Source organism: Ranitomeya variabilis, chromosome 2 (genome assembly GCF_051348905.1).
Source record: "Ranitomeya variabilis isolate aRanVar5 chromosome 2, aRanVar5.hap1, whole genome shotgun sequence".
Classification (NCBI taxonomy): Eukaryota; Metazoa; Chordata; class Amphibia; order Anura; family Dendrobatidae; genus Ranitomeya; species Ranitomeya variabilis.
Window position 1 is genome coordinate 461,671,543 of NC_135233.1, and position 26,900 is coordinate 461,698,442.

Genomic DNA, 26,900 nt, shown 5'->3' on the forward strand with positions numbered 1-26,900 from the left:
AAGTTAGAAAGTTCTGTCAATGAGGAAGTAAAACCAGAGTAATCATATGACCGAGTGCTGTAAAAAGTAGAAACCTCCTTGCTACTAATATTATGCAGCGCCCCAGAGTCCTGGTCGTTGCAGTACTGATGCTCTGCCGCTAAGGGGGGCTATGGTACGTCTGATGGCACTGAAGGAGTTCACCTGACCAGGTATCACAGACACCAATACACTTCACAGTCTGGCCTCCAGGGGGAGCTAAGGGTGCTATGTATTAGGCCACTCCTCACAATCTGGTAAAACTGGGGGTTGGATAGGAAGTTAGTCAGAAGCTGACTGGGTTGGAACCAGGCAACATCCTGTGGCAGAGGGTGTTGCAGGGGAAGATTCAGGGGGGTCCCTGTCAGGGGTGGGATCCTGACAGAGGCCTAGCGAACAGAAAGAACGTTACGGGACCGTGCCAGTGCAGCGCCCCAGAGTCCTGGTCGTTGCAGTACTGTGGCTCCGCCACTATGGGGAGCTATGGTACGTCTGATTGCACTAAAGGAGTTTCTCTGACCAGGTAACACCTCACTACACTTCACACTCCGGCCACCAGGGGGGGTGGTCCTATCTAGTAGGCCACTCCTCACACTCTGGTAAAACTGGGGGTTGGACAGGAAGACAGGGAGAAGTAGCTGGGAAGAGCTAGTGAGAGGACCTGTCAGGGATGGGATCCTGGCAGACTCCTCAGAGCAGAACTAACCAGTGCACAATGGGAATACAGTAAAGAGGAGTTGGGACCAGAAGGAGTCGTGCTGTTAGACTGAGGCAACATCCTTCTGAGGCGCAAACAGTCGGTGGCCGGAACGCCGAGCAAGTAAGAGACTTTAAGTACACTGCAAACCACGGCCGGACAGCCAATTACAGGTTGGCTGTCTCACTTAACACCTAAGCAGACAACGGAGGCAGCTGGGGAGAGGGGCGACTCTAGGGTCCCGGAAGAACTCCAGGCCTACCCCGTCATACGGGTGCGTCCTACCATATCATTTGGAGGACGGAGAGAACGAACATCAGAGACAGACAGAAACAGTTGTGAGGACTATCCCGGGAGCTCAGCAGGGAAGAACTACAACACCCAGCGCTAGAAGGTAGACACTGATTCCCACCTGTAAAGAGAACTCCTGATGTGCCTTTGGACCGGCCGGTCTCTGACAGCCCTGTTAACAGCGCTCTGGACTGAGGACTCTAAAACCTTCAGTAAAGAGGTAAAGAGACTGCAACCTGGTGTCCTCGTTATTTACCGCGACCTGCACCCCACAACTGCACCACTATCACCACTCATTGCACCGGACGTCCCCCACTGACGGGCAGGGCCACGGACCGGGTCTAGCCACCGTGACAACCCCAGAGCAGAGACTCAGAGGCCCGGTACGGGTACCCCTCGGCCCAGCGGCGGTGTGGGGGCGCTCCACCTGCACTTCGTTGCGGCGGTACACCAAGAAAGGACAAGAAGCGAGGTTTATTGTGCTGAGTGAGAAACGAGATCAACGCAACAAGGAGAAACACCAGTAGGAGTCGTGCTGTAAGTCGAGGCAACATCCTACTGAGGCGCGCAGCCGGTGGCCGGAACGCCGAGGAAGTATTAAGCTCCAGGCCTTACTTCAAACCTATGGCAGGACAGTCAGTTATAGGCGGGCTGTCTCACTCAAATCACCTAAGAAGACAGGGGGCAACATTTGGAGAGGGGCGACTCTAGGGTCCCGGAAGAACTTCGAGCCTACCTGTCATACGGGTGCGTCCTAGCCATATCATCTGGGGGACGAAGCAGAACATCATAATCGAGTTGTGAGGGAACTTCAGAAACAGACACAACAGTTGTGGGGACTATCCCGTAAGCACAGCAGGGGAGGACCACAACACACAAGCGCTAGAAGGTAGGCACAGATTTCCACCTGCAAAGGGAACTCTGGAGGTGCCATCGGACCGGCTGGACTTGCGCAGCCTGGTTAACCGTATTCCGGACTGAGGATCCTGAAGCCTTCAGTAAAGAGGTAAAGAGACTGCAACCTGGTGTTCTCGTTATTTACTGCGACCTGCACCACATCATAACATCATCACCATACCTCCACCTTCATTGTACGCCCCTCAGCAGGGTCACGGACCGGGTCCAGCCATCGTGACAACCCCAGAACAGAGATTCAGATGCCCGGTACCCCTCGGCCCTGCGGCAGTGGGGGCGCTACAACTACATATTCTTTATGATGAATCATGGCTATAGTAATCTTTACACATAATGTAATTGTTGCCCAAATTAGTGAGAAACCAACACAGCATAACCCTGTATCCCCAGGGGTAATGTATGGCAAACCCCCCCCCCGCCGAAAACGTCAGCTGGAAGTAAAATATCACCAGAAAGATGTGCAGAAAATACAAAGCCAAAAGAAATTTGTTTACAAGTAAAGGTCTCTTTATTGGGTCTAAAAATACATAAAAAATGAAAATAAAATTGCAATAGGCAGTTTTAAATTGCCTGATTAATGTAGAAGTCATGTTTGTCTAAGGATGGAAAGTTGTTCATCAAAGTAATATACTGGAACTCGCATATAGCAGTCATATACTCCACCAAAAAATAATGCTACCATGTACTATTCAAATAAATAATGTTCTCCATACAACACTAATAACTGGTTGGGCCGCCCTTAGTAGCAACAACTGCAATCAAGCATTTGCCATAACTGGCATTGAGTTTTGTACAATGCTCTGGAGGAATTTTGGCCCACTCATCTTTACAGAATTGTTGTAATTCAGTCACAGTAGAGGGTTTTCCGAGCATGAACCACTTTTTTAAGGTCATGCCACAGCATATCAATCGGACTAAAGGTACCTTCACACTAAGCGACGCTGCAGCGATACAGACAACGATGCCGATCGCTGCAGCGTCGCTGTTTTGTTGTTGTGTGGTCGCTGGAAAGCTGTCACACAGACGGCTCTCCAGCGACCAACAATGCCGAAGTCCCCTGGTAACCAGGGTAAACATCGGGTTACTAAGCGCAGGGCCGCGCTTAGTAACCCGATGTTTACCCTGGTTACTATTGTAAAAGTAAAAAAAAAAAACACATACTCACATTCCGGTGCAGGAGGAGTGCAGGGAAGCGGACGCCGGGCACCGGAATGTGAGTATGTGTTTTTTTTTTTTTACTTTTACAATGGTAACCAGGGTAAACATCGGGTTACTAAGCGCGGCCCTGCGCTTAGTAACCCGATGTTTACCCTGGTTACCAGTGAAGACATCGCTGGATCGGTGTCACACACACCGATTCAGCGATGTCAGCGGGAGATCCAGCGACGAAATAAAGTTCTGGACTTTCAGCAATGACCAGCGATCTCACAGCGGGATCCTGATCGCTGCTGCGTGTCAAACACAACGATATCGCTATCCAGGACGCTGCAACGTCACGGATCGCTATCATTATCGTTGTAAAGTCGCTTAGTGTGAAGGTACTTTAAGGTCAGGACTTTGACTAGGCCACTCCAAAGTCTTAATTTCAAGCCATTCTGACGTGGACTTACTGTTGTGTTTTATTGTCCTGCTGCATAATCAAAGTGCGCTTCAGCTTGAGGTCACGAAACAGATGGCCGGATATTGCCCCTCAAGCATTTTTGGTTGACAACATAATTCATGGTTTTATTTACCACAGCAAGTCTTCCAGGTCCTAAATCAGCAAAACAGCCCCAGACTATCACACTACCACCACCATGTTTTACTGTTGGAATAATGTTACCTTTCTGAAATGCTATATTTCTACGTCAGATGTAATGGGACATGCACCTTCCAAACAGTTCAAGTTTTGTCTCGTCAGTCTACAGAGTATTCTCCCAAAAGTCTTGCGGATCATCGGCATGTGTTCTGACAAAACTGAGAAGAGCCTTTTATGTTCTTATTGCTTAGCAGTGGTTTTCATCTTGTAACTCTGCCATGTAGGCTATTTTTTCCCAGTCTCCCTCTTATGGTGGAGTCTTCAACATTGACTTTAACTGAGGCAAGTGAGGTCTGCAGTTCTTCGGATGTTTTGATCCTACAAAAAAACATGGAGTTTATGTCCACAAGATGATAATCAAATAAATTTAGTGAGTGATAAAGCATAAAACATAGATCACAAAAGCATACATAAACAATGTCAAACAAACAGAAAGACGCTCGAGTATGAAGGACATAAACACATCACTAGTGCAAACAGGATCATGGAAAACTAAGCCTTAAAGGGCAGTATCCTAATAACTAGTGAGAGCATAAAGTACTATCATACTACCACCACCATGTTTTACTGCTGGAATGATGTTACTTTTCTGAAATGCTGTGTTTCTTCTTCAGCAGACGTAATGGAACATACACCTTCCAAAGGGTTCAACTTTTGTCTCGTCAGTCCACAGATTATGTTCTCAAAATTCTTGCGGATCATCAGGATGTGTTCTGGCAAAACTGAGATGAGCGTTTATGTTCTTCTTACTCAGCAGTGGTTTTCATCTTGGAAGTCTGCCATGTAGGCTATTTTTGCCCAGTCTCTCTCTTATGGTGGAGTCTCAAAAGCATATGTAAACAAAGTCAAACAAACAGAAAGAGGCTCGAGTATGAAGGACATAAACACATCACTAGTGTTAACAGGATCATGGAAAACTAAGCCTAAAATAACTAATGAGAGCATAAAGTGCTTAGTGCAAATAAAGTGCAGCACAATGGCCCAATGATGTTAATATAAAGTCACACAACCAGCCCCAAGCTATATGTAACAAACATGCTCCCATAGAACTGGCAGATAATACCAACTCCCTAACATGGGAAAGCATTTGGTATATGAGGTAGAACATGGGCTGAGCCAAATATAATGCAAGATCAGGCAGAAGTCCAGCTTACCCATAAAGTTGCCTGTTTGATGTGATGTGCAGTGCAGCCCCGATGCGCGTTTCGCATGGGCTTCCTCGAGGGGGGGCTGTAACTTTATGTGTCTCAAGAGTGTTTAAATATGTCCCGGACCAGATGTTCATTGCAATCAACATGATATTTGGCGCATGCACACCATCAGCAATCCCTGGAAGTATCGGGCACCTCAATCATCAACTGCAGCGAGGCTAGCCAGGGGGCAATAATAACATACTATTGACATCCATAGATGAAATACAATAGTTGCAAACCAAAGGGATATCCAGGAGAATTTGCCACATCCATGAGAGTACGGATGACTGTTATTTATGGTAAACACAGGTACAGGCACATCTTCACAATGAGGGACAGGCCTTCTTGCAGATTCCATGTTACTCCCATTTTCGTTTCTTATGCTTATTGAATCCTTGCACTTGCACTGCACAGAAATAACAGTCATCATGATGATTTTTTGGGCTCTCTCCACACCATTGGAACACCAAATTTGAAGCTTTTTCTTTGTCCTTTGCTCCATTTTCGTAATAATTCGATACATGCTTTGCACACTATGTGTGGTGCCCAAAACTTGTCTTGGTCCCCAAGCATAACCCCAAAATAGGCAAAATACACTTTTTTTACGAAGTCTGTTATGTTTCTTCTATGTTTTGGCAGTGTGTATTCACCACAAATGTAACAGAATGAGTCTGGATCGTTAAGACAACTTCTTCTTGATGAGTTCATGCTTTTCACTGGAAAACAGACAACAACATAAAGTTAGTGCAAAAATCAAGCTATGAACAAACTTTTAGAACACTAATTAACACAAAACTATATTGAGAACTGCTCAGTTCAAGTACTAATCCAAAGAAATTAATGAGATGATGCGTCGCATTTACCAACAAGTGCTATAAATAAGATACCAAAAATGTAAAAAACTTGAGCCAATCTGGCAAAACTGATAGCATATTTAGAATCAGCACCCCAAAAATACCCCAAATTCATTAAAATATTTTGGGCACCAGAAAAAATTTTTTTTTTTGTTGACCTGTGTAATGTGTATACTAACCTGCGGTGCACTTTTTATATCCGCAACATGTCAAAGAGTTCTGGTTTGTGGCTTTCTTGCAGCATTTTTGTGCTTGGTTACCAAAACATAGAATGTTTGAACTACAGCATTTTTTTCCAACATTTTCTCTACGTGACTTCAAAAATGCAGTAATGATAATGTAAAATGTCAATTTTAATGTATGGAAAAAAAATATATAAAAATCCTTGAAACATTTAGCTGATTGTTATTCACAAAAAAGTGTCTTTTAGAAAGAAAAATCCAGCATAAAATGGGTACGGTAATTGTTATTAAATATCAATCAGTTTACCAAAGAATAGCTAAAATAAAATACAGGATCTGAGGTTAGCCAAAAAAAATAAAAAAAGATATATATATATATATACTGTATATACATAAATATTATAAAAATTATATTTAATTGTATTTATATTTTTGGGGGCTAATCTCAGACCTAGGGTGAATTCTTGCAAAAACCTCCCAGATTAAATGAGATGAGAAAAAGTTAGGAAACTTAACCTAAATCTTCTGGCGCCATAAAGGGAAGTCACACAAATTCAAGTCACTCAAATTCTTGGTAGACAGATCATTTTTTAGAAAAACTCACGTGATGGGAAATTACAACATAAGCCTTTTTCTAAAAAATGTGCCATTAGTAAAACTAAAGTACATGAATTAAGCAAGGAAAACCCAAGAAGGCATCCAAAGTCTAAGAATTACATAGTACGTAGCAGCCAATTCAGAAGAGTCTGCCAGAGTCTGAACCCAAGAATATGTGCGCATGGAGTTTTTTGAGGAAGTCAAAAACAACTATTTTACTAGTGTAAACCGATTGAACACTGCTTTCATGATTTTTTTTCCTGTGGCATTTCCTGGAGCATTGTTGAAATGTGTTTGAAGTGTTTCAAAAGAGTTTTTCTAAAACTTTTTTTTGCACCCTTTTGATTGGACAGTGCCTAGTTTGGAGCAGATTCCATCGGAAAAAAGCAGAGTGACATCCACTTTCTTTTTTTTCCACCAGGCAATTTTTTTAATCTTTTATGGAAAAAAACAAAAAACAACCATGAATAAACAGCAAAGTAGTTTTACAAAAATACAGAAAAAAATGAATAGAAAGGGTCTTTCGAGTATTTTTAAGTGATTTTTCAGGTGTTTTTCAAGTAGACTGGCTCTTAAAAAAATTATTTAAAAGCCTTTATGTGCACACACTGTATTGGGACATACTATATGAATTTCAATCATCGTTACTGTGGAGACACTATTTGCTCATTGTAGTTTTTATTAAATAAAAAAATAAATGAAAAAAATTGTGGTAAATGGGTTGATGTTGTTTTGTTCATCTTTCTGGCTTTACACATTTATGTTATTCTTTTCTCAAATTTATACTAACGACGTATCATTTTATTCACTTATTTATGAAATTAATAATAGATTCATTCATTCCAATAAAAAAGCAAATGATTGAAACAAACGATCTGAAAAGTTTTATTTGAGTAAGGCTGAAATCAGAAATCTGTATTTCATGGTCAATATAGGATTTCGTGGCACGACATTAGTCCATGTCCGATATATTAGTAATCTTCCAAAATCCAGTAGCAAAGCAATCATCATGTTTAGGCCCTCAACAGGGCAGACAAAGTACCCCTGCGCCAGAGCCAAGGCAGTAAGACAAGAAGAGGATGTCATCGTAAGAAGATGGGAGGCCTCGGACCTGACCGCGACGCCCATCGGACAGGACCACAGTGGGACCGCCCCTGGGTATAATCTAACCTTTTTTCTTCTCATCTTTCAGGATACATCGGCGGCTTATCAACAGCATTACAGAATGCTGTAGATAAGCCCCTGATGTCGGTGGGCTTAGCTCACTTTCGACTTTGGGGGTGACAGGTTCCCTTTAATGTCAGCTGCCAATACAAAGCTGACTTCAACCCCAACCCTATCATCTCACTTGCCACCGCATCAGAACACGTGGGAAGAGTGGAGGTTAAGTGCCAGAATAGGCACACGCATGATCCGTGTGCCGTGCAATTTTTTTTCTCGCACCCATTGGCGAGTCTCATCCGATATACGCGGCAAATCACAGCATGCCGAGATATTTTTCCTGAGTCCAATTTCAGCTGAGGAAAACTTCACAAATGAGCAGGGACTCACTGAATATAATTGGTGCAAGTGCAATTTTTAGTGATGAGCGTACATGGCTTGGATAAGGTGTTGTTGGAGCATAATAGTGTGCTAACTGAGTGCTCGAATAATATGTTCATGTCCTCGCGGCTGCACGTCTCGCGGATGTTGAACAACCACAATATATGCAGGGATTGTCTAACAAACAGGAAATACGCATGTGTTGCAGCTGTCTAACAGCCATGAGACATGCAGCCGTGAGGACTTGAACCTATTATTCAAGCACTCCAAAGTCATTCGGTTAGCACCCGAGGTAACACCTTATCCCAGCACGTTCGCTTATCATTAGACATTAACACAGTCCATTCTCTGCTTACAAATATAAAGCAACCATTGTAGTTGAATTTATTACAAGTATCTCTGATATTTTCACATATAATTCCGTTTCCATTTCATCCATTCAGCTTTGTTAATTTTCTGATAATTGCTGCTTTGTCTTCCTTTCGGTTCGTGATTTATCACTCGAGCCTAAAACACAATGGGAAAATAATACATCGCTAAGAAAAGATTCATTTTACTGTATCTAGCAAAGAAACAAAACCTGAATGTCATATTTATCTATCCCCAGCACAACCTACTGTGTGATGCACTGATTGTGATGGAAAAAAGAGACGTTACTATTAGGCCGGGGTCACACTTGCGTGTGCAATGCGAGAAACTCGCAGGAGTCTCTCGCATCAATACCCGGAACAGCCGCCGGCACTCAGGACCAGAGCGTGCGGCTGCATGTTTTTCTAGGCAGCTGAACGCTCCGGTCCCGAGTACCGGTGCCAGTTCTGGGTATTGATGCGCGAGACTCCTGCGAGTTTCTCGCATTGCACACGCAAGTGTGACCCCGGCCTTAGACCTCTGCTATCATATGTGGGGGCTGCAATAAATGCTCAGATCTTGTTTTTCCAGCTTACATGAAAAATATATGTGTAAATATAAAAAGAAATGACAATAAATAACAAAATAAATAGAAAAAAAAAATAAAACAGTAATATTATATGAGCTCGTTCCAGGTTCTAATAGGCAGGTGTGCATGAGGTCTTAGTGCTAAAGTGGATCTGACACTAGACTATACATGACAGACTGATTATATTATTACATTAATCTACAACTGCTTGCAGAATTATTCGGCAAGTTGTTTTTTGGATCACATGATACTTTTTATACATGTTGTCCTACTCCAAGCTGTTCAGGCTTGAGCGCCAACTACCAATTAAGTAAATCAGGTGATGTACATCTCTGTAATGAAGAGGGGTGTTGTCTAATGACATCAAAACCCTATATAAGGTGTGCTTAATTATTAGGCAACTTCCTTTCCTTTGGCAAAATGGGTCAGAAGAGAGATTTGATGGGCTCTGAAAAGTCCAAAATTGTGAGATGTCTTGCAGAGGGATGCAGCAGTGTTGAAATTGCCAAACTTTTGAAGCGTGATCACCGAACAATCAAGCATTTCATGGCAAATAGCCAACAGGGTCGCAAGAAGTGTGTTGGGCAAAAAAGGCGCAAAATAACTGAATTTAGGAAAATCAAGCGTGAAGCTGGCAAGATGCCATTTGCCACCAGTTGTGCCATATTTCAGAGCTGCAATGTTACTGGAGTAACAAAAAGCACAAGGTGTGCGATACTCAGGGACATGGCCAAGGTAAGGAAGGCTGAAAAACGACCATCTTTGAACAAGAAACATAAGATAAATTGTCAAGACTGGGCCAAGAAATATCTTAAGACTGACACTTCAAAGGTTTTATGGACTGATGAAATGAGAGTGACTCTTGATGGGCCAGAGGATGGAACAGTAAAGGGCAGAGAGCTCCACTCCGACTCAGACGCCAGCAAGGTGGAGGTGGGGTACTGGTATGGGCTGGGATCATCAAAGATGAACTTGTGGGACCTTTTCAAGTTGAGGTTGGAGTGAAGCTCAACTCCCAGACCTACTGCCAGTTTCTGGAAGACAACTTCTTCAAGCAGTGGTACAGGAAGAAGTCGGTATCGTTCAAGAAATACATGATTTTCATGCAGGACAATGCTCCATCAAATGCCTCCAACTACTCCACAGCGTGGCTGGCCAGTAAAGGTCTCAAAGAAGAAAAAATAATGACATGGCCCCCTTGTTCACCTGATCTGAACCCCATAGAGAACCTGTGGTCCCTCTAAAATGTGAGATCTACAGGGAGGGAAAACAGTACACCTCTCGGAACAGTGTCTCGGAGGCTGTGATGGCTGCTGCACGCAATGTTCATCGTAAACACATCAAGCAACTGACAGAATCTATGGATGGAATGCTGTTGAGTGTCATCATAAAGAAAGGTGGCTATATTGGTCACCAATTTTTTGATGTTTTGTTTTTGCATGTCAGAAATGTTTATTTCTAAATTTTGTGCAGTTATTATTGTTTACCTGGTGAAAATAAACAAGTGAGATGGGAATATATTTGGTTTTTATTAAGTTGCCTAATAATTCTGCACAGTAATAGTTACCTGCACAAACAGATATCCTCTTAACATAGCCAAATAAAAAAAACCCCCACTCCAACTTCCAAAAATATTAAGCTTTGATATTTATGAGTCATTTGGGTTGACGGAGAACATAGTTGTTGATCAATAATAAAAATAATCCTCTAAAATACAACTTGCCTAATAATTCTGCACACAGTGTATAGACGAGTGGATCAGGCAAAATTTGAATCTGCCAGTTCATGCAGAAATCCGATTTACAGAAAAGTTATTCTCTATTAGGCCGGGGTCACACTTTCGAGTGTGATGAGAGAAACTCGCGCGAGTCTCTAGCATCAATACCCGGCACTGCCGCCGGCACTCGGGACTGCCAGCACTCAGCTGCATACAGCCGCACACTCCGGTCCCGAGTGCCGGCGGCAGTGCCGGGTATTGATGCTAGAGACTCGCGCGAGTTTCTCGCACTGCACTCGAAAGTGTGACACCGGCCTAAATGTAATGTCACTTATTATATTCTGGGGTCTCTTTAGATCTCAGAGCAAAATAAATGTAAGATGTAAAAAATAAAAATGGCGTCCTGACGTCATGTGACCTTGCGTACACATGCAGGGATTTCAGGACGCTCTAAAGATGCGCCGAGGACTTTACAGGTTACGATGATGGGCGGAGCGTCTGTACAGGGCACTGTAGGTTTGGATACATTTTTCCTTTCATAATAAAGATCTTCATGTAAAAATTTTACATTTGTTTGGTGATCGTAAACATTTAAGTGTGATGAACATACAAAAGAATAAGAGATCGGTAAGGGGGCAAACACTTTTTCACACAACTGGATGCCATATAGTATATTCAGAAAGATAGGGAGTATTTATTTTTACCTGTAATGTTAATATATATATATTTACATTAATTGAATTGTTTAAGCCCAAATAACATATACATTTTACAATAACCAAAACATGAAAAAATAATAATAATTAAAAGCAAAAAATCAGTTAAAACAACTTACCTCTCATAAAAGCATATTTTTAGTGAACAACTAATGCATGGAAGTATCAAGCTAAGACCAATAATAACGTATTCAAATATCAAGAATACAAAAGCAAAGTAGTAGAGGGTCTCGTTACACAGGTCCGGCCCTTTATCCTTACTGTACAGACTGAAGACCCAAATACTTCCTAAAATAGAGAAAAAAATAGGGCAAAAATAAACTTCATATAAATCTGAAATTCATTTCACTAATAAATTACATCAGACAAAATTCTATGAATAATCTAAGGATTATGTTGGCTTGAACAATTCAGGATATCATAACTTCTTTCTGATAAGTCTCTGTCATTGTAAGTGGAGACAAATGGAAAAAGATATAAGTTCCGGTCCTGCTGTGTATAAACCCAACCTAATACCCTTATCGGGCAAAACACAAAAATAATACAGTAGTAATGTAGCGCCATCAAAGCAGTGGCGTAGTGTGGGTTACCAGCGCCTGGGCAAAGGCAAGTATTCTGTGTCCTCTTAAACCAATGTCCCATTAGCTCTCCCCCAAGCCCCAACTACCAGTCTAGTATTGGGCTCCTAATCCCCCAAGCACATGTATTTTAAGAAAATACTGATGTAATTATACTTTGCCTGTTATCTCTCTAGTTTTTTTTCTGCTTTTTGCTGAAATCAAATATAAAAATGAAAAAATATAAATCTATAAATTTTTATATTTTTTTGTTTGCTTTCTATTACATTTTTTTAAATATATAATGATTTTATTACCTTTGGATAGCCCTAACCCTAGTCCCAGTACTATACCTAAACCTAATCCCCATCCTAGACTTAACGCTACCCCAACCCTAGCTCCAGTACTATACCTACACCTAGTCCCCATCCTAGACCTATTCCTACCCCAAACCTAGCCCCAGTACTATACCTAAACCTAGTTCCCATCCTAGACCTAACCCTACCCCAACCCTAGCCCCAGTACTATACCTAAACCTAGTTCCCATCCTAGACCTAACCCTACCCCAACCCTAGCCCCAGTACTATACCTTAACCTAGCCCACATCCTAGACCTAACCCTACCAAAACTCTAGACACAGTACTATACCTAAACCTAGCCCCCATCCTAGACCTAACCCTACTCCAACTCTAGCCCTAGTACTATACCTGCACCTAGCCCCCATCCTAGACCTAACCCTACCCCAACACTACCCCCAGTACTATACCTTAACCTAGCCCACATCCTAGACCTAACCCTACACCAACATAACCAATAAATTCCTCATCCATAATGAATTGATCCCTTCATCAGCAAATATAAATGCACACCAATAGAGAAAAAATTGAAGGAGTGGAATCTTAGATATAAATAGTAAAACATGTATTTTATTACAAATTTTAAAACAAATACATAATGCAATATTACTTGATGAGATGCTATATATCCGGGTGCTCACCCACAACAAAGCTGGAAACCGGTATCACCCCCACATAGAGAAAAGTTCAGACATGGATATAGTAAAAAGTATAATAAATATCTCACAGGAATAATATCATATACAATAAATGACACAGGGTACCTTTCCCCAATAATCATGGACAATCAAGAGACAAAACATATAGAGATCTATGACCTATAAGACCTGCTATCGACACATATCATGATACTAGTATGACTATTCATGCTGGCAATTAATGTAAATCTGTATATTTAAATGACACACTTTGCCAGCATGCCTATCCATATATATATATATATATATATATATATGTATATATATATATATATATATATATATATATATATATACAGTGGGGCAAAAAAGTATTTAGTCAGTCAGCAATAGTGCAAGTTCCACCACTTAAAAAGATGAGAGGCGTCTGTAATTTACATCATAGGTAGACCTCAACTATGGGAGACAAACTGAGAAATAAAAATCCAGAAAATCACATTGTCTGTTTTTTTATCATTTTATTTGCATATTCTGGTGGAAAATAAGTATTTGGTCAGAAACAAACAATCAAGATTTCTGGCTCTCACAGACCTGTAACTTCTTCTTAAGAGTCTCCTCTTTCCTCCACTCATTACCTGTAGTAATGGCACCTGTTTAAACTTGTTATCAGTATAAAAAGACACCTGTGCACACCCTCAAACAGTCTGACTCCAAACTCCACTATGGTGAAGACCAAAGAGCTGTCAAAGGACACCAGAAACAAAATTGTAGCCCTGCACCAGGCTGGGAAGACTGAATCTGCAATAGCCAACCAGCTTGGAGTGAAGAAATCAACAGTGGGAGCAATAATTAGAAAACGGAAGACATTCAAGACCACTGATAATCTCCCTCGATCTGGGGCTCCACGCGAAATCCCACCCCGTGGGGTCAGAATGATCACAAGAACGGTGAGCAAAAATCCCAGAACCACGCGGGGGGACCTAGTGAATGAACTGCAGAGAGCTGGGACCAATGTAACAAGGCCTACCATAAGTAACACACTACGCTACCATGGACTCAGATCCTGCAGTGCCAGACGTGTCCCACTGCTTAAGCCAGTACATGTCCGGGCCCGTCTGAAGTTTGCTAGAGAGCATTTGGATGATCCAGAGGAGTTTTGGGAGAATGTCCTATGGTCTGATGAAACCAAACTGGAACTGTTTGGTAGAAACACAACTTGTCGTGTTTGGAGGAAAAAGAATACTGAGTTGCATCCATCAAACACCATACCTACTGTAAAGCATGGTGGTGGAAACATCATGCTTTGGGGCTGTTTCTCTGCAAAGGGGCCAGGACGACTGATCCGGGTACATGAAAGAATGAATGGGGCCATGTATCGTGAGATTTTGAGTGCAAACCCCCTTCCATCAGCAAGGGCATTGAAGATGAAACGTGGCTGGGTCTTTCAACATGACAATGATCCAAAGCACACCGCCAGGGCAACGAAGGAGTGGCTTCGTAAGAAGCATTTCAAGGTCCTGGAGTGGCCTAGCCAGTCTCCAGATCTCAACCCTATAGAAAACCTTTGGAGGGAGTTGAAAGTCCGTGTTGCCAAGCGAAAAGCCAAAAACATCACTGATCTAGAGGAGATCTGCATGGAGGAATGGGCCAACATACCAACAACAGTGTGTGGCAACCTTGTGAAGACTTACAGAAAACGTTTGACCTCTGTCATTGCCAACAAAGGATGTATTACAAAGTATTGAGATGAAATTTTGTTTCTGACCAAATACTTATTTTCCACCAGAATATGCAAATAAAATGATAAAAAAACAAACAATGTGATTTTCTGTATTTTTTTTTCTCAGTTTGTCTCCCATAGTTGAGGTCTACCTATGATGTAAATTACAGACGCCTCTCATCTTTTTAAGTGGTGGAACTTGCACTATTGCTGACTGACTAAATACTTTTTTGCCCCACTGTATATAACTCTAATGAATCTGCAGTACATATAACAACTTCCTATTATTTATTGCCCAAATAAAGGGCTGTAAGCAAATAACATAGCCACTGTGGCTCTATAAGTAGCTATACAGGATTACAGAGTAAATTCAACAATTACCTGCGGCTATATCTGTAGCAGGGTAACGGTCTGTGGCTACACCTCGACACGCATTTCACCGCCTCTGCAGTTTCGCACTATTGGTTTTTAGTTATTGGATTTGAAGAGGATCATAGTTTATTTATTGTTGGAGGAATTGTTTTGGTTGTATGGATATAGTAGCCCATATGCCTGATACCGATCTAATACATGTATTGTAACTGAATATAGGATTCGCTATATGTATTGAACAAGTGAGTAACACAGATCTACCTATCTACCAACATAGTGCGTAATATATATAACATGATCAAATACACATCTTGCTCCATATAGAGATAATATAATCCTCAGTTACAATATTGCCAACAGGACTGCTATGAATAGCCATAATTACCTGCAGTCCTGCTGGAACAGAGGGAGTTAACCTAGTCAGAGCACACCTCGACGCGCGTTTCACCGCCACCACAGTTTCGTCAGGAGGTCACAATAGGAGTTACAATACAGGTATTAGATCGGTATCAGGCATATGGGCTACTATATCCATGTCTGAACTTTTCTCTATGTGGGGGTGGTACCGGTTTCCAGCTTTGTTGTGGTTGGGTACCAGGATATATAGCATCTCATCAAGTAATATTGTATTATGTATTTGTTTTAAAATTTGTAATAAAATGCATGTTTTACTAACCCTACACTAACCCTAGGCACAATACTTACCTAAACCTAACCTCCATCCTAGACCTACCCCTACCCCAACCCAAGACACAGTACTATACCTAAACCTAACCCCCATCCTAGACTTAACAATACCCCAACCTTAGCCCAGTACTATACCTAAACCTAGCCCCCATCCTAGACCTAACCCTACCCCAACCCAACCCCCAGTACTATACCTTAACCTAGCCCACATCCTAGACCTAACCCTACATCAACCCTAGACACAGTACTATATCTAAACCTAGCCCCCATACTAAACTTAACACTAACCCCAATACACTAGGGATGCAGTGAGTGACAGCTACGCCGCCCATTAGATGGCAGTGGCATACTGAGCTATCAGGATTGTGAATGGTATAGGTCAGTTGCCTAATCAGGAACTGAAGAGTGCTGATTATCTTCATATTCGGCCCCCTTAAGGTAATTCACTATGTCAGAGTTAAGTTTGGGCATGGTGGAGAAGGTTTCAGCATGTTGGCCATCAACAAACCCAATTCTCTGATTCCCTAGCAGAGATGCACTCCTAGAGTTGTCACCCTAATGAGATAAATGTACATGACAGATCGATCCGTTTGCACATATTTATAACATTCAAGATAAGGTAAAAAAACAATCTGCTCAGGAAAGCTCACACCCGGCTAGCTTAGAATTACATGGTGAAAAAAGGGGGGAAAAATGATACAAAAGGCCCTTACTCTTTGCAATTGTCAGATTAACCAGTCACAAATAGCTCCTCAATCAGGACCCCGTGTAAACATGGAATGCGTAGAAAAAGCAAACTTTTCGTATTTTCTTTGCCCAAATGTACATATTGATAAGGGAGTTGGGTGCAATGTAAATTAATCAAATTTATGGATCTATTTTAACATAGTAATGACATAAACTTTATATTTTAGTTAGAAGAAATACTCACCTGTTATGAACCAAGCAAAGGTGAAAATTCCAATTAATCCTTCTAGAATTAAGCTGCATACCCCCAGAGCGCCTCTTATAAACAATAATAAAACTGCCACCAAGTGTGTGACACCAGAAACCAAAAGAAAGATGGGTATGAGCGGTTGGATTGGGCAATCGTCTTTGTATATGGCTCCTGGGTAAGAGAACAGGATAGTTAGTTGTCAGTCGATAATTCTATAGACCAGACTGTAGAGAGCCATAACAGTACAGCGATGGGCCACTGAGGATTGCTGTCTGCACCGTGTTATGATGGAACAGGGTTGCCCCTTATTTTAGTCCTAGTTACTTACAATGTGAAGTCCACAGGTGTCACCCATTTGAACCTGTGGACTTATGGAGGCCACAGATGAAAGTCAGACCTTCCTTTACAAACCAATTTAACTGATAAAATGGACTGTGCTGTCCCATTTCACGTCACCGCTCACAGCTGATCCAACACAGACCGCAGCAGCATAGGGGCTTCGATGGGCCGCAGGAGGGTTGAGTAAGGTTACTTTCCCACAATGAGTTTTTGGTGGGTTTTCGTTGTAGTGTCTTACATTTCCTAAGGAGCATTATTGAAACTCAAAGTATGTAAACTCTGGTTAGATACCGCGTTAGACAGGCTTCGTTACAGCCACCACCCACCACCGATATGTGCTCCCTGGTATATCCCCGCAGGGATCCCCATACTTCTATACCTCTGGTCTTTTGATCCTCATAAAGATAACACTTCAGCAGTTGGGATACTGAAGAAGGTCAATGCTGACCGAAACGTTTATTAACATTGGACTGCAATAAAAATACTTCACAGTACCTACATAAGTTGAGGGCCAAATTTTACTTCTAACTATACTATTGGTCTGGGAACCTATTTGAGCACCAATACAGCTGTGCCCCGATATATTTTCCATGCATCAATAAAGTTGTCACATCTCCACCAGGACCTGCTCCTGTGACGTCTGCTTCTTGCCAGGCACTGCTGTATTCATTATGTGGGCGGCATTGGTGATAGAAAAGACGCTGGGACCAGAGGCTCTGAATGGCACAGGCTCTGTCCAGTCACTAAGCTTAGGAAGGCTGGGACCTAAAGTGCCATTATGGGTTTGTGTGCCATCCAGCTGCAGTTATCAGCTCACTACTCCAGCCAATTGGTGAGCACCACTCCCTACCTAAGCTTCCAGCTTAGTGCTGGAAGCTGGCAGACATAGTCTAGTGCTCCTCTGGTTAAGTCCTGTCTGTTCAGCTCCTCTCTAGAGTATTTATTTCCTGTTCATACATGAATCCAGCTTTTTTTTTTGTTCGGAATTGTCACTCTTTTTACAGACATAAAAAAAACGTTTTCCCCTAAATAAATTGATCAAATTGTTCTGTTTTCCAAAAATGTTTTATGATTTCACATATGTCTTGCATTGGTGGACTAACACTTTGTATTGCTTATACGTGCAAGATGAAAGCAAAGCTGAATTTTGGGATCCTGATAAATGCAGCAAACAATGGAGTAAGAAAAGCAGGAAAAAGGCAGTAAGATCTGTGTTTTCACTGCAGCTTTTTTTTTACATTTTTTAGGAGATTCACTCATCTCTATCCTTTATACCTTGCCTCTTATTTAGGCCAACACTAATGCTATATCTACATCCGAGGGTCCACTATCCATGTGTACATGTGCGCGTATGTGTGAGTTTGTGTGGCTCACGGTAAAACTAGCACAAGCTGAAGGATTGATGATATTTTTAATATCACTTACCAATTACAATCATAGCTATTGCTAATCCAATCCAAACAGTAAGAGAAATTATTTGGAAACCTAGGAATAAAACACATGGTAAATACGGTATTTGAGTAACACATTATACTACAAAATTAGCTAAAATTAAACAATTGGCTGCACTCCTCAATCTTTGTGTGCGGTAATTTTGTTGCTTACACTGGTTGTACAGTAGTCCTTCACGTCACAATGGCTGGAGGATGCAATATTACATACAATGTTCTTTGATGCACAGAGAGACAGTCACGTCTGCAAGTGGCCAAGTTTTAGTATGGCCGTATGTAAGAACCTGGCCTGTTTAGAAGATCCAACCCCGAATTCCATGGGCATTTCACTGTATAAATTACTGAAGTGCTTGCACTAATAGGCTGTCTTGTAGCACCCCTCTTGTACTACATATTCAGTACCGGATGAACTGCTCCTTTGGACGCCAGGTGAGAGTGGCTCCATTTCATTTCTTTCTGTATAACTGCATACTGTGCAAGACCCAGCAGAAACTTTTGTCCTCTCTATATAAAGTTGCTTCCAGCTGCTTTTCCTGACCTTCATTTATGAAATGTTACACATTGTCCCAGATATCTCAGGCTCTGCTTCCTTCACCTCGGGTCCGCTGCCCTCTATTGTGCTCCACGTTGGGTTTTGCAGGTTGCTCGGCATGGCTCAGTGATGTCATCTCACTAATACTATTTAAGGCCCATTAGGATATACATCTGTGTCTTAGGATTGAGTCTCAAGACTTTTGCTAGTGCAGCACACCAGGGTCTTGGTTGCTGCAGTAATATTGTTCTCCTCTAGGGGGGAGTGATGTTACGTCTGAAGGCAATAAAGGAGATCTTCTCACCAGGTAAACACAAGGCATGTGCAGCGCCCAAGAGTCCTGGTCGTTGCAGTAATGTCGCTCTTCCACCAGGGGGAGTGATGTTACGTCTGATAGTGCTAAAGGAGTTCACCTGACCAGGTATAACAGTCACACACTACACTTCACACTCCAGTCCACCAGGGGGAGCAAAGGTGCTATTTACTAGGCCACTCCTCACACACGGGTAAAACTGGTTGGTTGGATAGGAAGTTAGGGAGAACGCTACTGGGTTTGACCCAGGGAAGACCTGTCAGGCAGACAGGGGGAGAAGGAGGAACATCTGAGCTGCAGACAGAGGTCCCTGTCAGGGGTGGGATCCTGGCAGAGGCAGAGCGAGAGTTAGAACGTTACGGAGCTGCGCCTGCACCTCATTGCAGCAGCATCCTAAGAAAGGACACGAAGCGAAGTATATTGTGGAGAGTGAGAAACGAAATCACAGCACAAGGAGATAACACCGGGAGGAGGGTCTGCCCCGAGATCGGCGGCCTCCTTCTGAGGCGCGTAGCCGGTGGCCGGAACACCGAGGGAGTAATTGGCTCTACGCATTACTTTGAACTATGGCAGGACAGTTAATTCCAAGTTGGCTGCCCAACCTTTAAACCTAATGAAGACAACGGAGGCAAATTGTGGGAGAGGGGCATCTCTAGGGTCCCTATAAAATAGCTCCAGGCCTACCCCGTCATACGGGTTGTCCTATCCATACCATCTGGGGGACGGAGAGAGAATATCAGAAACATACACGACAGTTGTGAGGACTATCCCGTGGTGCTCAGCAGGGAAGTACTACAACACACAGGCGCTAGTAGGAAGGCTACTGATTTCCACCTGCAAAAGGGAACTCTGGATGTGCCTTCGGACCGGCCGGACTCAGCCAGCCCTGTGAGCAGTGCTCTGGACTGTGGACGCTGAAGTCTACAGTAAAAGGTAAAGAGACTGCAACCTTTTGTCCTCGTTATTTACTGCGACCTACACCATCACCATCTACCTTACTGGGAAGCCCTGGGGACATATTTCACCTGTGGGAAGGTATACCATCTAGCTGCCATTCCATCACCCCAGCGGACCCCTAAGCAGCGTCGGTCATCCTGACCGAATACCACAGGTGGTGTCACGAACACCGTACAAACTTCTACACAGAACAACACCATATTCTTCAAGTGGACGTCCCCTCACTAGGGCCATGGACCGGGTCGGGCCACCGTGGCCTCGCCAGAGCAGCGAAGGACCCGGTACCGAGAATTCCCATTGCCCTACACGTGGGGGCGCTCCACATGCCACATGTTCACACTCCAGACCAGATGGGGGAGCTCTAAGCATGTTTAAGGTGAACTCCCCTATAAAACATCCTGGTCTGGAGGGAAAGGGGGTTCAGAGTTCAGTTCCTGTCAGGGGGACAGAAGAAGAGGAGCTTTGCTGGCATGAAGTGCTGCAACTCCTGGGAAAAGACACTAAACAGTGAGCCTATTGCAGAGAGTGTGCAGGAAAGCAGAGCACAGGAGAGGAATATCAGAGGGAGATCAGCCAGGATGAAGCTGATCCTTTCTGAGGTGCAGAAGCCAGTAGCCAGGAACACCGAGGGAGCAACTGTCTCTAAGCCTTGCTCCAGAGACTGGCAGGACAGTCAATTCCAAGTTGGCTGCCCGACCTTAATACTTAGGAAGACACAGTGGCAACTTGTGGGGGTCGGGGTGTCTCTAGGGTCCCTATAAACAATCCTCAGGCCATCAGTCATACGGGTTTGTCCTATCCATACCATCTGGGGGACAGAGAGGAAGAAACAACATCTAGAACATCTACAAGAGTTGTGAGGACCTTACCGAGAAGCTCAGCAGGGAGGTGCTACAACACCCAAGCGCTAGTAGGAAGGCTACTGATTTCCACCTGGTTAAGGGGACTCTGGATTTGCCTTCGGACCGGCCGGACTCTGCCTACCCTGTGGTCTGTACCCTGGACTGTGGATGCTGAAGCTTCCAGTAAAGGTAAAGAGACTGCAACCTTGTGTCCTCCTCCTTCACTGCGCCTCACATTATCCACCATCACCACCTACACTTCTGGGAAGCCCTGGGGATACACTTCAGCTGTGGGAAGGTATACCATCTTGCTGCCATAACATCACTCCAGCGGACCCTTAAGCAACGTTGGTCACCCTGACCGAATACCACAAGTGGCGTCACGAACATTTTCCCTTTAAAGACCTTTCCCATCCATCAAATGGACATTCCCCTAGGGCCACGGACCGGGTCAGCCACCGTGACATCCCCCGAACCGAAGGACCCAGTACCGAGTATCCCATTGCCCTAACCTGGGGGCGATCCACTTGGAGTATGCCACCTTCTGTGCACACCCTGCTTTACTTGCTTACATCACTGCTCGGTTCCGCTTCATCCATCCTGCTGCTCCTGAAACTCCTGTGTGTGCCATGTTCTCGTTCCTAAGTGCCATCCTGCTTGCTGCACTGACACTAGGGTCTCGTGTGCCCACCCGGACCTGGCTGAGGCTCAGAGGATCCACCTCACCAGGTGAGCCACAACAATATGTATTAATTATCTGCAGATATTTGTTTCATCACTATGGCTTCTGAACCAGTAACTAGTTTTTCACGCAATTACGGCTTCAAGTTACAACAGGTTTCATTCACAATGATTGTGCCAAATATCTGTCAGCGACAACAATATCAGCTCTCGTGAAGTTACAATCTACTGTTACCCCAGCCACTTAAAGGGAACTTGTCAGCTACAAAAATGTTATTTACACACGGGCAGATATAGTGTTAATCTACAGGTATAAAGCATTTTAATAGCATGTAACTGACGCAGCGGCTACAGGGAGAAAATGAAGTTTTATTCTCCCTGGAGCCACTTGCTTCCAGTCATAAGGACGCTGCTTTCAAGCTGTGATGGTCTTCGGTAAGGAAGGGGGCCACAAACTGTCCCTGGAACTGGGACCCTAACTATTCCTGTCCTGGAGGTACTCTTGAAGGTAAAGAGGTCTGAATCTCCGACCTTACAATGCTCTTGTTAAACCCTTATCTGTCCCCTCCCCCACCCCATGATTCATGGGAAAGAAATGTAATGTAAACAAGACACAAAGACAAACAGGAATAACGCAAAACCTCTATCATAAAAAAGCACTAACCAACAATAGGGAGGACGAAAGGAAAAAGAAGGAATAAACTAAATGGGAACAGGGACCAGGAGATAAACACACACGTACTACAACAAACCACAGAACACTTCTTCAGCAACTCTACTCCAACCACTTAGCTTTAGCACACAGCACAGGAAGACAAATCTTTCAGCAGTAGGGACAAGAAGGTCTGGTCAGTTTTTATAGGAAAAGGTAATGATCAGATCAGAAGTAGCTGAAATGGAGCTGCATGTTTCTGACCACCATAGAAAGGGTTGTTAACCTATTCAGCACCATTGGAAACTAAATCCATTTAATATGGGACACAAATTGCGCCATCTTTACAGAAGATCTGTGATTCATTACCCAACGTGACCGTCTAACTCCAGTTCTTCTAGGGGGACGTGACACCCTAGTGACTGGTGCAGGCAGTGGTAACAGTCATTGCTCACCACACAGTGACCGCTGTAATCACTCCCCCTGCACCTTGACTGACAGCCCACTCTGCACACTTACTGGAGAGCAGGCTGTCAGTCAAAGTGATAAACATTCTTTTCAGTGGTATGCCAAGATGCAGGCGCACATGGAACAGATTGTTAGGATCCTAATTAGGTGGAGCTTAATGGAAAAATCGGTTCCATTTCAGTTCTTTCTCTCTCTTTTGCCTTAAGTAATGGCAAAATAATAATTGTTATGCTTCTAACTAAACAGAAAAGTGATTGAGTGTTATACATAACACTGGGGAACACAATTTTTTAAGAGTTAGGTCAGACAACTGTTCTTAATTAATTTTTGGATGCTGAATCCAGAAATTATCTCAGTTTTTCTCTATCACGTCAAGTTTTTGAACTATAGGATTTTTGTCTTCTCAAAAATATGTAAACTACTGTACCTAAAAAGATATAAATATAAAGATATTGATAATTATGACGTATTGGGAGTTGCACACACCTCTCACCACACTGTCTCAGTTGTGACTACTCTTACAAGTTGCCACGTAGCTCTATATGAGTCGAATTGTAATCAGATAAGTCTTATTACAGACATCAGTGCAATTGTGCTTCTCTGGCAGGTAAGTTGTGGAGGAAAAACTTGACGTGCTAGAAAAAAAACTGACTACATTTTTGGAATCAGCATGCCAATTTTAGTATAAATCAGCTCAAAAATCTAACTCAACAGAATTTTTTTTTCAAATTGTTCCCCTGTGTAATTTTTGCCTTAGTGATCAAATATTTATTTTAACCCTCACCCACCTTTGTAACAATGTCCCCATTTTTTTGTAAATTATTACTGAAAAAAAAAACATATTCAATATTAAAGGGGATTCAAATGGCATCTTTAGTTGGCACTGGCCAGGCGATGTAAAAATGAAGTATCACCTAAACATGACATGTCAGATTCACAAAAGCGATGAACTCCTCTGCTATCTATACGACCCTGGTAATAGGAATTTGGGTTATATGAGTTGAATAATAAGGCCGGGGTCACACTTGCGAGTGTGATAGGAGAAACTCGTGCAAGTCTCTCACATCAATACCCAGCACTGCCGCCGGCACTCAGACCGTATCGTGCGGTTGCATGTATTTCTATGCAGCCGCACACTCCGTTCCCGAGTTCCGGGACTTGATGCGAGAGACCCGTGCGAGTTTCTCGCATTGAACTCGTAAGTGTGACCCTGACCTATAGTAGATTATATCACCTCTGAAGCTTTCATACCTAATATCAATGTAATTACATGTTAAATATACACTCACCGGCCACTTTATTAGGTACACCATGCTAGTAACGGGTTGGACCCCCTTTTGCCTTCAGAACTGCCTCAATTCTTCGTGGCATAGATTCAACAAGGTGCTGGAAGCATTCCTCAGAGATTTTGGTCCATATTGACATGATGGCATCACACAGTTGCCGCAGATTTGTCGGCTGCACATCCCAAAGATGCCCCATACAAGGCAGGATGGATCCATGCTTTCATGTTGTTTACGCCAAATTCTGACCCAACCATCCGAATGTCGCAGCAGAAATCGAGACTCATCAGACCAAGCAACGTGTTTCCAATCTTCTACTGTCCAATTTCGATGAGCTTGTGCAAATTGTAGCCTCAGTTTCCTGTTCTTAGCTGAAAGGAGTGGTACCCGGTGTGGTCTTCTGCTGCTGTAGCCCATCTGCCTCAAAGTTCGACGCACTGTGCGTTCAGAGATGCTCTTAGGCCTACCTTGGTTGTAACGGGTGGCGATTTGAGTCACTGTTGCCTTTCTATCAGCTCGAACCAGTCTGCCCATTCTCCTCTGACCTCTGGCATCAACAAGGCATTTCCGCCCACAGAACTGCCGCTCACTGGATTTTTTTTCTTTTTCGGACCATTCTCTGTAAACCCTAGAGATGGTTGTGCGTGAAAATCCCAGTAGATCATCAGTTTCTGAAATACTCAGACCAGCCCTTCTGGCACCAACAACCATGCCACGTTCAAAGGCACTCAAATCACCTTTCTTCCCCATACTGATGCTCGGTTTGAACTGCAGGAGATTGTCTTGACCATGTCTACATGCCTAAATGCACTGAGTTGCCGCCATGTGATTGGCTGATTAGAAATTAAGTGTTAACAAGAAGTTGGACAGGTGTACCTAATAAAGTGGCCGGTGAGTGTATATTAAATATTTACATCTGGAGGTTACTAGGGAGAAAACTTCAGATAAACAGACTTACATAAAGAACAGGAAGACTCCATTGTTGCAGTCTGCAAAACACAAATATACAAATTAGATAGATAGATATTCAAAAAGAGAGCACAGCAGTCAAAGTATATGCAAACACTGAATACATGGGATCTACAAAGTATTGTTGCTAAATAAAATGTACTTACAAAAATGAACTTGCAAAAATGATGGTTCTTAGTGCATAAATTGGCCAATTCATGTGTGCCCATCAACCATGGCCAAGCGATACTTTTCTGATGGTTAACCACTCTGGCCAATGTATGCGCTAAGAACCTTCATTTTTTGCATATACCTTGGTATACTTTATAGAGTGCTGCTGTGCTATCTTTTTGCATATTGTGCAGTCATTGCAGCTAGCACCTCTTCACATTGTATGGAGGTGCTGGTCAGGTTTTTTTTCTGTACATAGATAACTATTAGATAGATAGATAGATAGATAGATAGATAGATAGATAGATAGATAGATAATACTGTAATAGATATATGATAGATAATAGATAGATGATAGATAGTAGATAGATAGATGATGATAGATAATAAATAATAGATAATAGATAGATGATAGATAAATAGATAATAAATAAATGATAGATAGATAGATAGATAGATAGATAGATAGATAGATAGATAGATAGATAGATATGGGATAGATATGGAATAGATAGATAGATAGATAGATAGATAGATAGATAGATAGATAACAGTTTCAGTATCTTAGCTTTTCAAAAATTATACATAAACCATTTATTGCTTTCTTAACATTTTCATTATCAATCATATCATTTTTAGGATAAAATAGATGACATACAGAAGAATCTAGGCACACGTACCTCTGAAAATCAGCAGTCTGCAAAGTGACTTGTACGGCAACTAATCCAACCTCCTACATCAGCAAATATTGTCAAATGGGAAGTAAAACCACTGAGAACATCAGGATGTTGAAAGACAAATCTCATGAAATCCAGAAGTCTCCCACGTTACAACATATGGTTTTATATTATAATTTGAACATTCTGGTCTCCGTACAGCGAGGTGGATCCTTTCCTATCTCTCATGACTCCAGTCCAGGTGGTGATCAACTTGGTGGTGAATAAGATTATGGAGAATGCCTACTGTAAAGTTTTTTTATGATCTGAAGGCCCCTGTGGGAAGGAAGGAACAAAGCTTAAACCATTTTGGCCTTGAATAGTGACCATAGTGGTCCCAGTCTTCCACTTGCCTATTTCTCATATGAACAATATAGGTGAAAATAACCATATAGTGTATGAAGCATCACAATGTATTTTCCTACCACCTATTCTTTTTCGATTTCTGGTGAAGTGCTTCTATACTTCTCTTTTTTCTGACTTCGTGCCTTTGTGCCCCACAAACAGCCAGCTAGTGTCACAATGACAATGTCATATACACTCACCGGCCACTTTATTAGGTACACCTGTCCAACTTCTTGTTAACACTTAATTTCTAATCAGCCAATCACATGGCGGCAACTCAGTGCATTTAGGCATGTAGACATGGTCAAGACAATCTCCTGCAGTTCAAACCGAGCATCAGTATGGGGAAGAAAGGTGATTTGAGTGCCTTTGAACGTGGCATGGTTGTTGGTGCCAGAAGGGCTGGTCTGAGTATTTCAGAAACTGCTGATCTACTGGGATTTTCACGCACAACCATCTCTAGGGTTTACAGAGAATG

At 42.7% G+C, this 26,900-nt stretch overlaps 1 protein-coding gene across 1 annotated transcript; it reads right to left on the bottom strand.

Annotated features, from left to right (window-relative positions):
• Positions 1 to 8,439: 8,439 nt before the first annotated feature.
• On the bottom strand, positions 8,440 to 26,438 carry LOC143806688 (transmembrane protein 272-like). The gene is made up of 6 exons (XM_077287490.1): positions 26,042 to 26,438; positions 25,201 to 25,231; positions 18,489 to 18,548; positions 16,719 to 16,895; positions 11,577 to 11,745; positions 8,440 to 8,594 (listed from the first exon to the last, which is right to left on the bottom strand). The coding sequence occupies exons 2-6, from the start codon at positions 25,220 to 25,222 to the stop codon at positions 8,585 to 8,587; spliced, it is 438 nt and encodes a 145-aa protein (XP_077143605.1). The 5' UTR covers positions 25,223 to 25,231; positions 26,042 to 26,438; the 3' UTR covers positions 8,440 to 8,584.
• Positions 26,439 to 26,900: the final 462 nt, after the last annotated feature.

Coding starts and splice junctions, on each gene's coding strand:
- LOC143806688 (XM_077287490.1), bottom strand. CDS start 25,222: ATGGAGTCTTCCTGTTCTTTAT. Junction 18,549..25,200: donor GGAGTCTTCCTGTTCTTTAT/GTAAGTCTGTTT, acceptor TTTTATTCCTAG/GTTTCCAAATAATTTCTCTT. Junction 16,896..18,488: donor AATAGCTATGATTGTAATTG/GTAAGTGATATT, acceptor TCTCTTACCCAG/GAGCCATATACAAAGACGAT.